The sequence below is a fragment of the Prunus dulcis genome, chromosome 1 (genome assembly GCF_902201215.1).
Source record: "Prunus dulcis chromosome 1, ALMONDv2, whole genome shotgun sequence".
Taxonomy (NCBI): domain Eukaryota; kingdom Viridiplantae; phylum Streptophyta; class Magnoliopsida; order Rosales; family Rosaceae; genus Prunus; species Prunus dulcis.
In genome coordinates this window covers 29,002,832-29,014,093 of record NC_047650.1, presented here as the reverse complement: position 1 = coordinate 29,014,093, position 11,262 = coordinate 29,002,832, and the positions used below count along the sequence as shown (strand labels likewise).

Here is an 11,262-nt window from a genome sequence, read left to right as displayed (position 1 = left end):
ATGAGGAACTGCAAGCTTACACCGTGCGTCTTGGTAGCATTGCTACTAGTTGGAGTTCTTCATCTGGAAGCAGCCATGGCCACGGACATCACCTATGGCGAGGCTCTTGACAAGAGCTTGATGTTTTTCGAGGCACAGAGGTCAGGGAAACTGCCCTCAGACCAGAGAGTCAAATGGCGCGGTGACTCGGGACTCACGGACGGCCTTGCTCAAGGGGTAATTATTAATTAGAATAGTTTATATGAATTTTTACATGTATATCTATGATCAGGCATCGATTACATGTACAAGATTATGATATAAATTGTGTGCATGCAATGCAATGCAGGTGAACTTGGTTGGAGGGTATTATGATGCAGGGGATCATGTGAAATTTGGACTGCCGATGGCATTTACAGTGACAATGCTTTCATGGGGAGCTATTGAGTTCAGGAAGGAAATCACAGATTTAGCCCAAATGGGTCAAACCTTATGGGCCATCCGATGGGGCACTGACTATTTCATGAAAGCACATCCACAACCTAATGTTCTCTGGGGACAGGTATGCATGTTTGGCTGCCTGCATATCACAGACTAGTTTCTGTTTGCTCACCCATTTCATGTATGTATTTCTTCTGTTGAATTAATGAGAGCCTATAGCTGCCTGCTTTGGTATTGGTAGACCACCTAACTGTTTTAATTTGGCTAAACAGAAAATTAATCATGTGGCGTTAATTAATTAATTGTAAACATATGATGATGATGATGATGATGATCAGGTAGGAGATGGGGATTCGGATCACTATTGCTGGGAGCGTCCAGAAGACATGACAACTCCAAGAACTGCGTACAAGATTGATGAAAATCATCCTGGTTCAGACCTTGCTGGAGAAACTGCAGCTGCCTTGGCATCAGCTGCCATAGCTTTCCAGCCTTACAACTCGTCCTACTCTGCTCTCCTCCTAGTTCATGCAAAGCAGGTAATTAATCTCGTCATCTCAAAACACTAGATATATAATTTTATATTTGTTCTGCTATATATCATGTTGGAGTTAATTTGCCTCCATGAATGATCTCAATTTCTTTGCAACTTATTGCAGCTCTTCACGTTTGCGGATAGATTCAGAGGTCTATACGATGAGTCCATTGGGTCTGCTAAGAACTTCTATACTTCATCAGGCTACTCGGTACGTGCATTAATTCTATGTATATATTTTCTTTTTCTTTTTCCAATAGGTCAAGCAAGTCACAAGACAAACAGTTGTATCTTTGTTTTTATTTTGTAATTAATGAATTAATTTGATACAGGATGAACTACTGTGGGCTGCTGCATGGCTTTACCAAGCAACGAACGAAGAGTACTACCTCAAGTATGTAGTGGACAATGCCGTGTATATGGGAGGAACTGGATGGGCTGTCAAAGAATTCTCTTGGGACAACAAGTATGCTGGTGTCCAAATCCTTCTCTCCAAGGTGTTGTTGGAGGGCAAAGGCGGTGCTTATACTTCCACCCTCAAGCAATATCAGGCCAAAGCAGATTACTTTGCCTGCGCTTGTCTCCAAAAAAATGAAGGCTACAATGTCCACAAAACTCCCGGTTAGAACTTACAACAAAAAACCATTATGTGCTTATTTGTTCCTAATTCAAATATTAGAGAACTAAACTAACTACTCTTTGATTTGATACTTTCTTCTTGAACTGAAAAACCAGGGGGGCTATTGTACGTCCGTGAATGGAACAACTTGCAGTATGTGACTTCTGCATCATTTCTTCTAGCTGTTTACTCTGAATATCTCTCTGCTGCAAATGCCAAGCTCACTTGCCCGGAAGGACAAATTCAACCTCAAGAGCTTCTGAGTTTTGCAAAGTCACAGGCAGACTACATACTTGGTAAAAACCCCAAGTCAATGAGCTATATAGTTGGGTTTGGCTCAAAATATCCAGTTCATGTGCACCACAGAGGTGCTTCCATTCCGGATGTGTCTGTCCTGCAGTCTGTGGTTGGATGTGTGCAAGGATTTGAGACATGGTATCATCGCCCCCAGGCAAATCCTAATGTCATCTATGGCGCCCTTGTGGGAGGTCCTGACCAGAATGACAACTTCTCTGACGACCGCTCCTCTTACGAAGAGACTGAGCCTACACTTTCTGGCTCTGGTCCCCTTATTGGCCTCTTCTCTAAGTTGCAAAGTTTAAATGGAATTAATGTTCCAGGTACCTACCATTTTCACCATCAATCATCAATGTCAAATTGACTAATTAACTAATCCTCCTGAGACATAATCCTCTATCTAATCTGAGGTTTAATTAGCATCACCTCTGATGTTGGCTAATTCTTGAGTTTTTATGTTACAGGTTATAACAGAGGATCACCAAACTCCCACCACCAAACCATACCAAGTCCAAGTGAGTCTTCAATATTTTTATGAATTTTGATATTCACTTTCCAGAAAGAAATATAAAAGATGGTCTGCATTGCTCATACTTTCCACCTTACAGGTCCCAATCAACATGAAAAACAAGTACCCAACAAAGTATCAGGTAAATTTGCTCAGTATTTTTTGCAGTATGAAATGCTATGATGCGAAGATGGTTGGTTGGTTTGCAAATGCTAATGAAGCAGATTATATGTTGACTTGGTTTTCTGCAGGCACCCCAATCAAATTCATTCACTCAATAAGCAACACATGGTCTATTGGAAAAATGACATATTATCGCCACAAGGTGATATTGAAGAACACATCGCAGAAACCAGTAACAGATGTTAAGCTGATGATTGAAAACCTGCAAGGGCCTTTATGGGGTCTCTCTCCAACTCCGGAAAAGAACACCTATGAGCTTCTTCAATGGCAAAAGGTCTTGCAGCCTGCCTCAGAGTGCACTTTCGTTTACATCCAAGGTGGCCCTCAAGCAAAGATTTCCATCCTAAGCTACCATTGACCATCCAAAACAATATAAAAAGAGAGAAGAAACAGAACCAACGTTTAGTCATGTAAGCAACTAGAGATATCATCGTGCAACTGTCTCGAGCAGACCCCTTCCTATTTCATTTCACCCCGCGGATGCAATGTAACACGTTTCTCAAGGAGACCATAAAGAGTCGAGCACCGACTTTTTCTGGGCCAGGCAGACGCTTGTATCAAATTTTGATACCAATAATTTGTAATGTACACTTTTCTTTGAAAAAGCCAGCATTGCTCAACGGCATGAAAATCAAAGACCATTTACCATTTGTCTTTCCTAACAATGCAGGCCTCAGTTGAACACCCTAACTCAACATATTGTGCGTTTCTTGCCCACAAATGTCAGAGAATACAAACACTTTCTTTCTCCTCTCTCCATTCAAATATAATCAAATGCATGTGCCATCTCTTCCCTCCAGTTAGAGAGGTAAGTAATGGGGCAAATAAAAATAGATTCAGCTCCCCACATCCAGGTATACTGTGATTTGACTGAGTATGCACTTACAAAGGTTGAAAATTTTGAAGTAAAAAATACTATATTAATGCTCAAAATTAATTCATAACGTCAATTCCAGAAATTCTACTGATCACTCTCACATTATAGTTCATGTCGAAGTTCAAGTCAAAACCAGACATGCCTTGCAAAATAAAATTAAAAATAATAATAATAATAACAGTTAAACAAAAGCTCCAAATCTTTCTCTTGGCATAACTAATCCTCACTGAAGGTAGTCTTCTTCCCTGCACATCAGATAATGGAAGTTATTAGAAGCTTAATTTAGAGTCACAACTGAAAACCAATTAGGCGCCATCAAAGTGCTTATCAAAGTCTATTATGAAACCAATTTTGCATCTTCAAAGGAGGTGGCAAACACTAATTACCGAATGTTGCATATCGCATATCCAAATATATAAGCTACAGCTTAAGAAAAGTTCAGCATATCAAATGTAGAAAATGAAAAGAGGATAAAAAGCTTCGAACCTGTTCCAGGAGCAGCTAGATTTGGCTTGTTCGATCCTCCACGTCCTCCTCTACCATGTCCTCCAGAAAAACCCCGGCCACCTCCACCTCCACGCCTACCACCAAAACGGCCACCACTGTCCCTACCACCAAAACGGCCACCACTGTCCCTACCACCAAAACGGCCACCACCACTCCTGCCACCACCACCTCTGCCACTACCACCAAACTCAGCTCGTGGTTTGGCCTCTTGTACTGTCAAGGTGCTGTTTCCAAAGTCAGATTGGTCAAGTTGTAGAGCTTTTTTGAAACTATCCCCATCCTGGAACTCCAAGTAAGCCATCCTGCAATTTTATAGATATAATTCATCAGCCTCAGACACCTAAAGAAAGATCAGGTCGAGCTAAGAAAATAGTAATGCTTTTTTTGGTAAAAATAGTAAATAAAGCTTTTGCTTAGATAGTGACCAACATTCCTAAAAACCACGTCAAGTAACATCAACTGTAGAGGAAAATATTCGACATCAAATACGTAACAAAGAGAAATGAACCACCAAAAGAAATAGTACAAACCCCTTGGGTGCTTGAGTCTCATAATCTTTTGGGATGGACAACCTTGTTATCTCTCCACAACCACCAAAAAATTCTTGCAGGGAGCTCCTGATCTGTAAAACTTAAACTAGTTACATTTGCACAAGAATATGGATATTATACCATTAAATACAACAAAGCAACAGATTCTTGTACAACATTACCTCATCCTCCCCTTGGGATGTATCAAAACCTCGAATAAATATTGTAGACTGGCCTTGTCCACCCTTCTGATATGAGTTCCCCTCTTTGCTAAAATGACCAATGAAGAAACAGAAGAAACAAAATGAATGAGATCATCAAATCAGCACATTGCATGTAGCAATTAAGAGCTAAAAAGTACCCGCTCTGTGGGGTATAAGCACCCCTTTCACGAGCAAGATCAAGTCTCACTCCACGGCCCAGCAGCTCCACACCATTTAATTCAAGAGCCTGCAACAACGATGATTGTTACATTAGCCACACAGAAAATAGAAAGCACTAGAGCTAGATTCCACAAATCAGGAAAAAGATCCTACCTTCTGTGCTGCTTCTGATGTGGCAAATTCCACATGCCCAAAGCCCCTAAACACCCCATCTTCAGTTGTGGTGAAACGGACATCAACAATTTCACCAGCATCCTTAAAGAAATTTTCACTGCACATAAAGTACAATTAGATGAAATCCTCCTAAAAAGAAACACAAGCTTAAAATCATTCTGCACATACACATCAGCCCGCTCAACATTGAATGACAGGTTTCCAACAAACAAGGTCTTGGAAGTTGTTGCTTCAGGAGTAGCAGGGGTTTTGGGCTGCACAAATATTATTACAAATTAGAACACAACAAATATCTTGGGCAAGCAGAAAATACAATCTACAAAGCAGAAAAGATCAATTACAGCTTTCTTCTCGGACTTCGAATCAGCATCTACCATTTCAACATCAGTATCCTGTTCACACAAAATTTTGTATAACATGAGCTACATACATTTGAGACCATATTTCCAATCTTAATTGTTCATCAGTACAGTAAAACCTCTGTTTAGCAGGAAATACATGAGTACGGAAAATAAGTGAACAAGGTGGATACCGATAGGTAGCCCATTGTCACAAGACAATAACACAAGTATAAGCAACAGTCAACAATTACCTTTTTCTTTGGAGTCTTTGCAGGTTCATCCTCCTCTTCTTCCGATGATGAAGACTCATCAGATTCGCTACTATCTTTCTTCGACACTTGGGAAGGCTGCAAGAATCCACAAGTAGCATGACCATAAATTCCATAATAATTAATCCAATACTGTACAAATGGCAACTTCAACAAATTTTACACCCATAAAAACCAAAATTTCAAACCTTCTTTACTTTCTCTGCCTTTGAGGGCTCCTCATCTGAACTATCATCGTCACTATCCTCCTCTGAACTTTCAGAAGTGACATCCTTCTGAGCAGCTTTTGCACTTGGTTTTGCAGCTTTTGAAGTAGCCTTGGTTCGAGAAACAATATATGCAACTTCTTAATCAATTACATGAATCAAGGTAAACTGTGAAGAGAATTAAAAAAAGATTTGCTGAAAGAAGTCACACACCGACACCTTTGGCTTTTTATTTTGAGGCTCATCATCATCGTCTTCATCAGAATCACTTTCTTCTGAACTCTCATCGGTCTTTTTTGATGGTTGAGCCCTCTTAGCTGTGGGGGCAACACCTTTAGCTGTTACCTGCCGCAAGAAAATTTTACTCTGTCATGGGACCTCTATGAAGGCTAAAAGAATATAAAACAGAACCATTATTAGTCTCATCCTCTAGGAGAAACCTTTCAATGGCTCTAATGTCGGAACTAAAAAAAAAAACCTACAAAAGTAAACAATACAGGTATAACTTGTTCACTAGCTCCAACACATTCCAAAAGGAAAGTGAAAAGAACAAACCTTCTCATCCTCTGAACTATCTTCAGAGGAGCTATCAGTAGAATCCTCCTTCCCTTTAGGAGTTACAGCGGATACTTTATTCACAATTTCTTCCTAGACATGCTCAGAGAGATTAAAACTCAAACTAATTTCTAAAATGCATAAAGTATAACTTCACAATTTAAAATAATTAAACCTATATTTTAATTCCATTATGGAATTAAAATATTTAAGCATGGGCTCACACCTCATCGTCATCACTCTCCTCTTCAGAGCTGCTACTAGTGTCCTCCTTCTTAGCAGCCACTGCTGGACCTTTCTTCGTAGCAACAGGCACTTGGGAAGTAACCTTTGCAGGGGTTTCCTACAAACACAGGAACACATTTCAGCATAGAAGCTCCCTAAACCCTAAAACCCTAAACCCAAACCCAAAACTCACATCATCATCACTTGACTCATCTGAGCTGTCAGTTGAGTCAGCCTTCTTCTTTGGAGCTGCAGTTGGGCCATTCTTGGCAGTTACCTTGGTTTTAGGAACCTAAAATCGGACAGATATACACATTTAGAAAAATCCAAATGATTTCCCATCATTTATATAAATCGAGAGTCATATTTAGAAACTTTACTCACTTCTTCTGATGAGGAAGAAGTGAGTAAAGTTTTCTAAAATCAAATATACACATTTAGAAATGCCAAATGATTTCCCATCATTTATATAAATCGGTAGTCATATTTAGAAAACTTTACTCACTTCTTCCTCATCAGATTCATCTGATTCATCTGAACTGCTGGATGGAGCAGCTTTCTTAACACCAGCTCCAGCTGTCCCATTTTTAGCAGGAACAGACTTTTTTGAAGGAGCAGAAGGCTTGGAAGTAGGTTTCTGGAGTCATATAACGCAAAATAAGTATCTAACAAATAAATTGGAGTCATCAGCCCCGCAGTCTTTAAAGTAAAAAAAAAACAATACTCACTTCATCAGAATCATCATCTGAAGAGTCAGAACTGCTGGATGGGATGCCTTTACCATTTTTAGCAGCTTTTGGAGCGGGTTTCTGTGAAAGAATAAGGTGATAAGTTATTATTCTTTATGTAGTACGAATAAAGGAAAATAGATCTATGTCAATTAATATAAAATTTCAATGTTGCAAGATCGTCATAAACCAAATATAGCTCTAACATTCAGGGAAAACTTTGAAAATCATTTTACAGCAATATAAGCCATTAACAAAGAAGTAAATGTGAAGATTTGTGTTACAATATGATGAAATCCAGTTCCCCAATAACCAAAACGATGTCCATGCCGCATAACCAAAATGATGAAATCCAATTCCTCAAGAAAACATGATAACACTTTTAAACAGATAATCTTAAAAACGGAAACTTTATTAAGACATTTAAGTTCATATGTGAAGAAGCAATCAAACAGACAATAGCACATTAGCCAACATAAAAGAATGCAAACAAATACGAAATTAAACAATAAACAATACAATAAATTATGTAATATACCTTTACATCAGAGTCTGATGAAGACAAATCCGACTCCTCAGAACCACTAGTTTCTTCCTTCTTCTTTTGTGTCTTTGCTTCAACTTTCTTCTTCTGAATAGCCTGCTGTACACCCTCATCCCTCTTCTGCTTCTTTACATTCACCGCCTTCTCTATCACATTCTCGGCTTCTCTCTTACCTTCTCAACATAACCACAACCAAAAGAGCTTTATAAGCTAATAGCCGAAAAAAATATATCAAAACAAACGAACCATGTAAAAAAACTAAACTTTAAATTATACCAGCATCCCATAGACATATCATCCTCACACAGTAAAGTGAGTAAACCCAGTTAAATTATAAGAAAATATTCCAAAACGTCAAAGAATTGATACCTTTCTTGACAGACTTAGAAGGTGGGACTACAGCAGGAGCTGCATCGACCTGTACAAAAACATAAAAATCTAGTTAGAAAAACGAAACCATTGAAGCAAAAGCAAAGACATCACAAGCCAAAACAGCTGGAAAGAACCATACTTTGGAGGCTGACTTCTTGCTTGATTTGCCCATTTGAGAGGGTAATCTAGGGTTTAGATATGAAAAACGAAAGGAATATAGAAAAAGAGGGGCGGAGGCTATGCTCTGAAAAACCCTAAGGTTTAGGGTGTAGGGTTTTTGTGAGAGCGGTGGAAAGGAATGATAGTAGTACTCGTCGATGCTCTCTATTTATATAATTTCGAATGGGTGAGGGGGTTAGGGTTTTTTACAGGCAAGCGTGTGCTATTTTTTGGTCAAGGCTTGTAAGCGTGCGTTTTGAGTCCTTTGAATCTGCACCGTTCATTCGTGAGATTATATAATCAGTAACATTAATAATTTAAGTGCTCGTTTGACATTGCTTATTTCGGGTGATAAGTGATTTTTTAAAAATTTTGGAAAGCCCAACCCGTTTGGTAAACTATAAGAAAATCACTTATTATTAAAAATTGCTATGAGAGAAAACTATAAGGAAAAACAGCTAATAATATGCTTTCATTTTTTGATTATACATGAATCAGTTTCAAAGAGGCGTTGAGTTTAATAATTATGCATGAATTATTTTCTGATTATGCGGGAATTAGTACCAACAACAATTTTAACAAAAAGTTTACCAAACACCAAACTGCTTTATCCCACAACTGATTTCTTTCACAGCAAATCTAAGAGCGATTATTTTCACAGCACAGCAATGCCAAACTGGCCCTAAGTCATAATTTCGTACTTTGTAAAAAATTTAACTTCATCTAAAGGTCAAATATTATTGAGTAATGCTACACTTACTACATTTTTATCCCATATTTCAATACCACATGATGTGACATATTCATATCATATGTTACATCAATTAAATCAATGAAGTGTATTTTAATAAAGATAGTTTAGTTGACAATTTTTTTAAGGTGTTAATAAATCATAAAATAAAATAAGATGTTAAATAATTTTAATTGATATGGGGTTGTCCACCTCATCTGCCGCATAAGGTGGTATACAAATGTAGTAAGAGAAGCATTATTCAATATTTTTTATTTTATTTTATAAATAAATGGGGCCAACGAGATCTAGTCAAGTAAAAAAGGATATTGACTTGCAGATCAAAGGTCTTAGGTGTGTGTGTGTTAGAAATCTTTTTTCCATGTAGTTTAGATTATCATTTGTACTATAAAAAAAAAAACAAATAAAAGGCCCCATAGTGAGCAAAATTTTGGAAGAGAATAAATAATAATAGGGGAATAATGGTAAAAAATTATTATAATAATATTTGACATCAAACTTTATTAACATTGTTGTCAAGTAATCTACTTTTTGATAATATATGTGTCACTAAAAGTATTAGAAATTGAAATAATTCCAAATGTATGAGAAGTCATAGATATAAATAATTATAATACACATCCGAGTCCATTACTTATAAATAAAAAGTGATAGCAATCTCAAAATGGCATTAAGTTTTCATGTTCTTATTGTTTTGGTTCCTAAGTCATTTTTTTAGTTATTAATTGGTAAGGGTTAATCGTTTTATTAGTCCTTGAATTTTGACCCGATTTGCATTTGAGTACCTCAATTTTCAAAATGGTTCCAGTGGTCCTTTAACTTTAGTTTCGTTTGGACAAATGGTCCTGCCGTTAATTTTGTTAACTTTTTCTGTTAAATGCAGGGGCAAATTGGTATTTTTATATTAAAACCAAAAAAATGAACAAAAAATCATATCTTTAAAATAATAATAAAAGAAAATCAAATAAAAAACCAACAAAAAAAAAAATCAAGTTTTTGGGGAGTAAAAATCGAGATAGAGGGGGAAAGAGAGAGTTTAATTTTAATTTATTAGTTTTTTTAAAAATTTATTCCTATTTTAATCAATTTTGATAAAATAATAATACCATTTGGCCCCTACACTTAACATAAAAGTTAACAAAATTGATGGCATGACCATTTGTCTTAACGAAACTAAAGTTAAATGACCATATGAACCATTTTGGAAATTGAGGTACTCAAATGCAAATTGGGTCTAAATTTAGGAACTAATAAAACGATTAATCCTAATTGGTAAAGTAGGTTTTCATTTGAGAGACTTTTAGCCTCAATGTTCCAATACCACAACACAACTGTAATTGCTTTTAAAATATAATTTGTGGGTTCTATCCTACAGGTTTAGTGGTGGTGGTGAGCTCTCGTTTTGTTTGGCTTCATTTGTCACAACAAGCACTCTTTATCAAATAAGTATAAAAATTAAGTTATATAGTCCATATTATACTTGTAGGCCTCGTTCGTTACGTATAATTATCTTGACATGGACTATGTTTAGGGATTGTCTTGATTTGACTTGACTTGATCTAGGTTGGCTAACACTTATCATACATTTGGTGTATGTTTGGACTAAAACTATTTTTTATTTTATTTTTCTAAGTATATATATATATATATGTTATTATTATTACAATATAATATATACATCTTATACATTAGTGAGCATGAGACGAGGCAATCCTCCCTTCCACATGAGTTTATTAGTATCCACATAAGGAGGTGTTTTTTGTGGACCCGGTAGCAAATCCCATTCAATACTTGGATTACATGAAACAAATATAGGACTAAATTTAGTTTAAGCTAGTCCGAGCCAAGCCTGTAACAAATAGCCCCGTATAGGTTTAGCTTTTATTAAGTCCAAAAAATAAATAAAATAAAATAAAATTTATTAACCTGAGTATTTCTTTACTATAAATTATGATTACTAAACTTATACACATTTGAAAATGATTGTGATCTCATTTAAAGATTGAACAAGGTTTTATCAAAATATTCAAGTTGCTTAGTTTATTTTTAAGTGAAAAAAATAAAGGAAAAACTTTAAAT

General features: G+C 36.6%; 2 protein-coding genes across 5 annotated transcripts; one reads left to right on the top strand and one right to left on the bottom strand.

Moving 5' to 3' along the window:
* LOC117617816 (endoglucanase 5) lies at window positions 1–3,163 on the top strand. Its single transcript, XM_034347384.1, has 9 exons — window positions 1–216; window positions 329–541; window positions 759–959; window positions 1,080–1,166; window positions 1,288–1,576; window positions 1,691–2,194; window positions 2,336–2,386; window positions 2,480–2,521; window positions 2,631–3,163. Exons 1-9 carry the CDS (start codon window positions 1–3, stop codon window positions 2,918–2,920), a joined length of 1,893 nt encoding a protein of 630 aa, XP_034203275.1. The 3' UTR covers window positions 2,921–3,163.
* Window positions 3,164–3,451: 288 nt separating this feature from the next.
* On the bottom strand, window positions 3,452–8,587 carry LOC117634954 (nucleolin 2). 4 transcript variants are annotated; one of them, XM_034369251.1, is made up of 19 exons: window positions 8,413–8,583; window positions 8,271–8,319; window positions 7,896–8,074; window positions 7,358–7,438; window positions 7,135–7,266; window positions 6,823–6,921; window positions 6,631–6,747; window positions 6,405–6,497; window positions 6,063–6,194; window positions 5,832–5,960; window positions 5,626–5,721; window positions 5,375–5,425; window positions 5,202–5,287; window positions 5,013–5,130; window positions 4,838–4,926; window positions 4,659–4,746; window positions 4,477–4,568; window positions 3,926–4,248; window positions 3,452–3,684 (listed from the first exon to the last, which is right to left on the bottom strand). In XM_034369251.1, the coding sequence occupies exons 1-19, from the start codon at window positions 8,443–8,445 to the stop codon at window positions 3,656–3,658; spliced, it is 2,016 nt and encodes a 671-aa protein (XP_034225142.1). In that variant the 5' UTR covers window positions 8,446–8,583; the 3' UTR covers window positions 3,452–3,655. The 4 variants fall into 4 exon arrangements, with proteins under 4 accessions (XP_034225142.1, XP_034225149.1, XP_034225159.1 ...); XM_034369258.1 differs by having other exon boundaries at window positions 6,069–6,194; XM_034369268.1 differs by lacking the exon at window positions 6,405–6,497 and having other exon boundaries at window positions 8,413–8,587.
* Between the last annotated feature and the right edge of the window lie 2,675 nt (window positions 8,588–11,262).

Bases quoted from the DNA above. Each gene is read 5' to 3' on its own strand.
- LOC117617816 (XM_034347384.1), top strand. From the start codon at position 1: ATGAGGAACTGCAAGCTTACACCGTGCGTCTTGGTAGCATTGCTACTA. The intron at 217-328 runs GTAATTATTAAT...AATGCAATGCAG, and splicing joins CGGACGGCCTTGCTCAAGGG to GTGAACTTGGTTGGAGGGTA. The intron at 2,387-2,479 runs GTGAGTCTTCAA...TCCACCTTACAG, and splicing joins CCAAACCATACCAAGTCCAA to GTCCCAATCAACATGAAAAA.
- LOC117634954 (XM_034369251.1), bottom strand. From the start codon at position 8,445: ATGGGCAAATCAAGCAAGAAGTCAGCCTCCAAA. The intron at 6,748-6,822 runs GTGAGTTTTGGG...CTGTGTTTGTAG, and splicing joins ATGAGTCAAGTGATGATGAT to GAAACCCCTGCAAAGGTTAC. The intron at 4,747-4,837 runs GTACTTTTTAGC...TGGTCATTTTAG, and splicing joins GCTTATACCCCACAGAGCGG to CAAAGAGGGGAACTCATATC.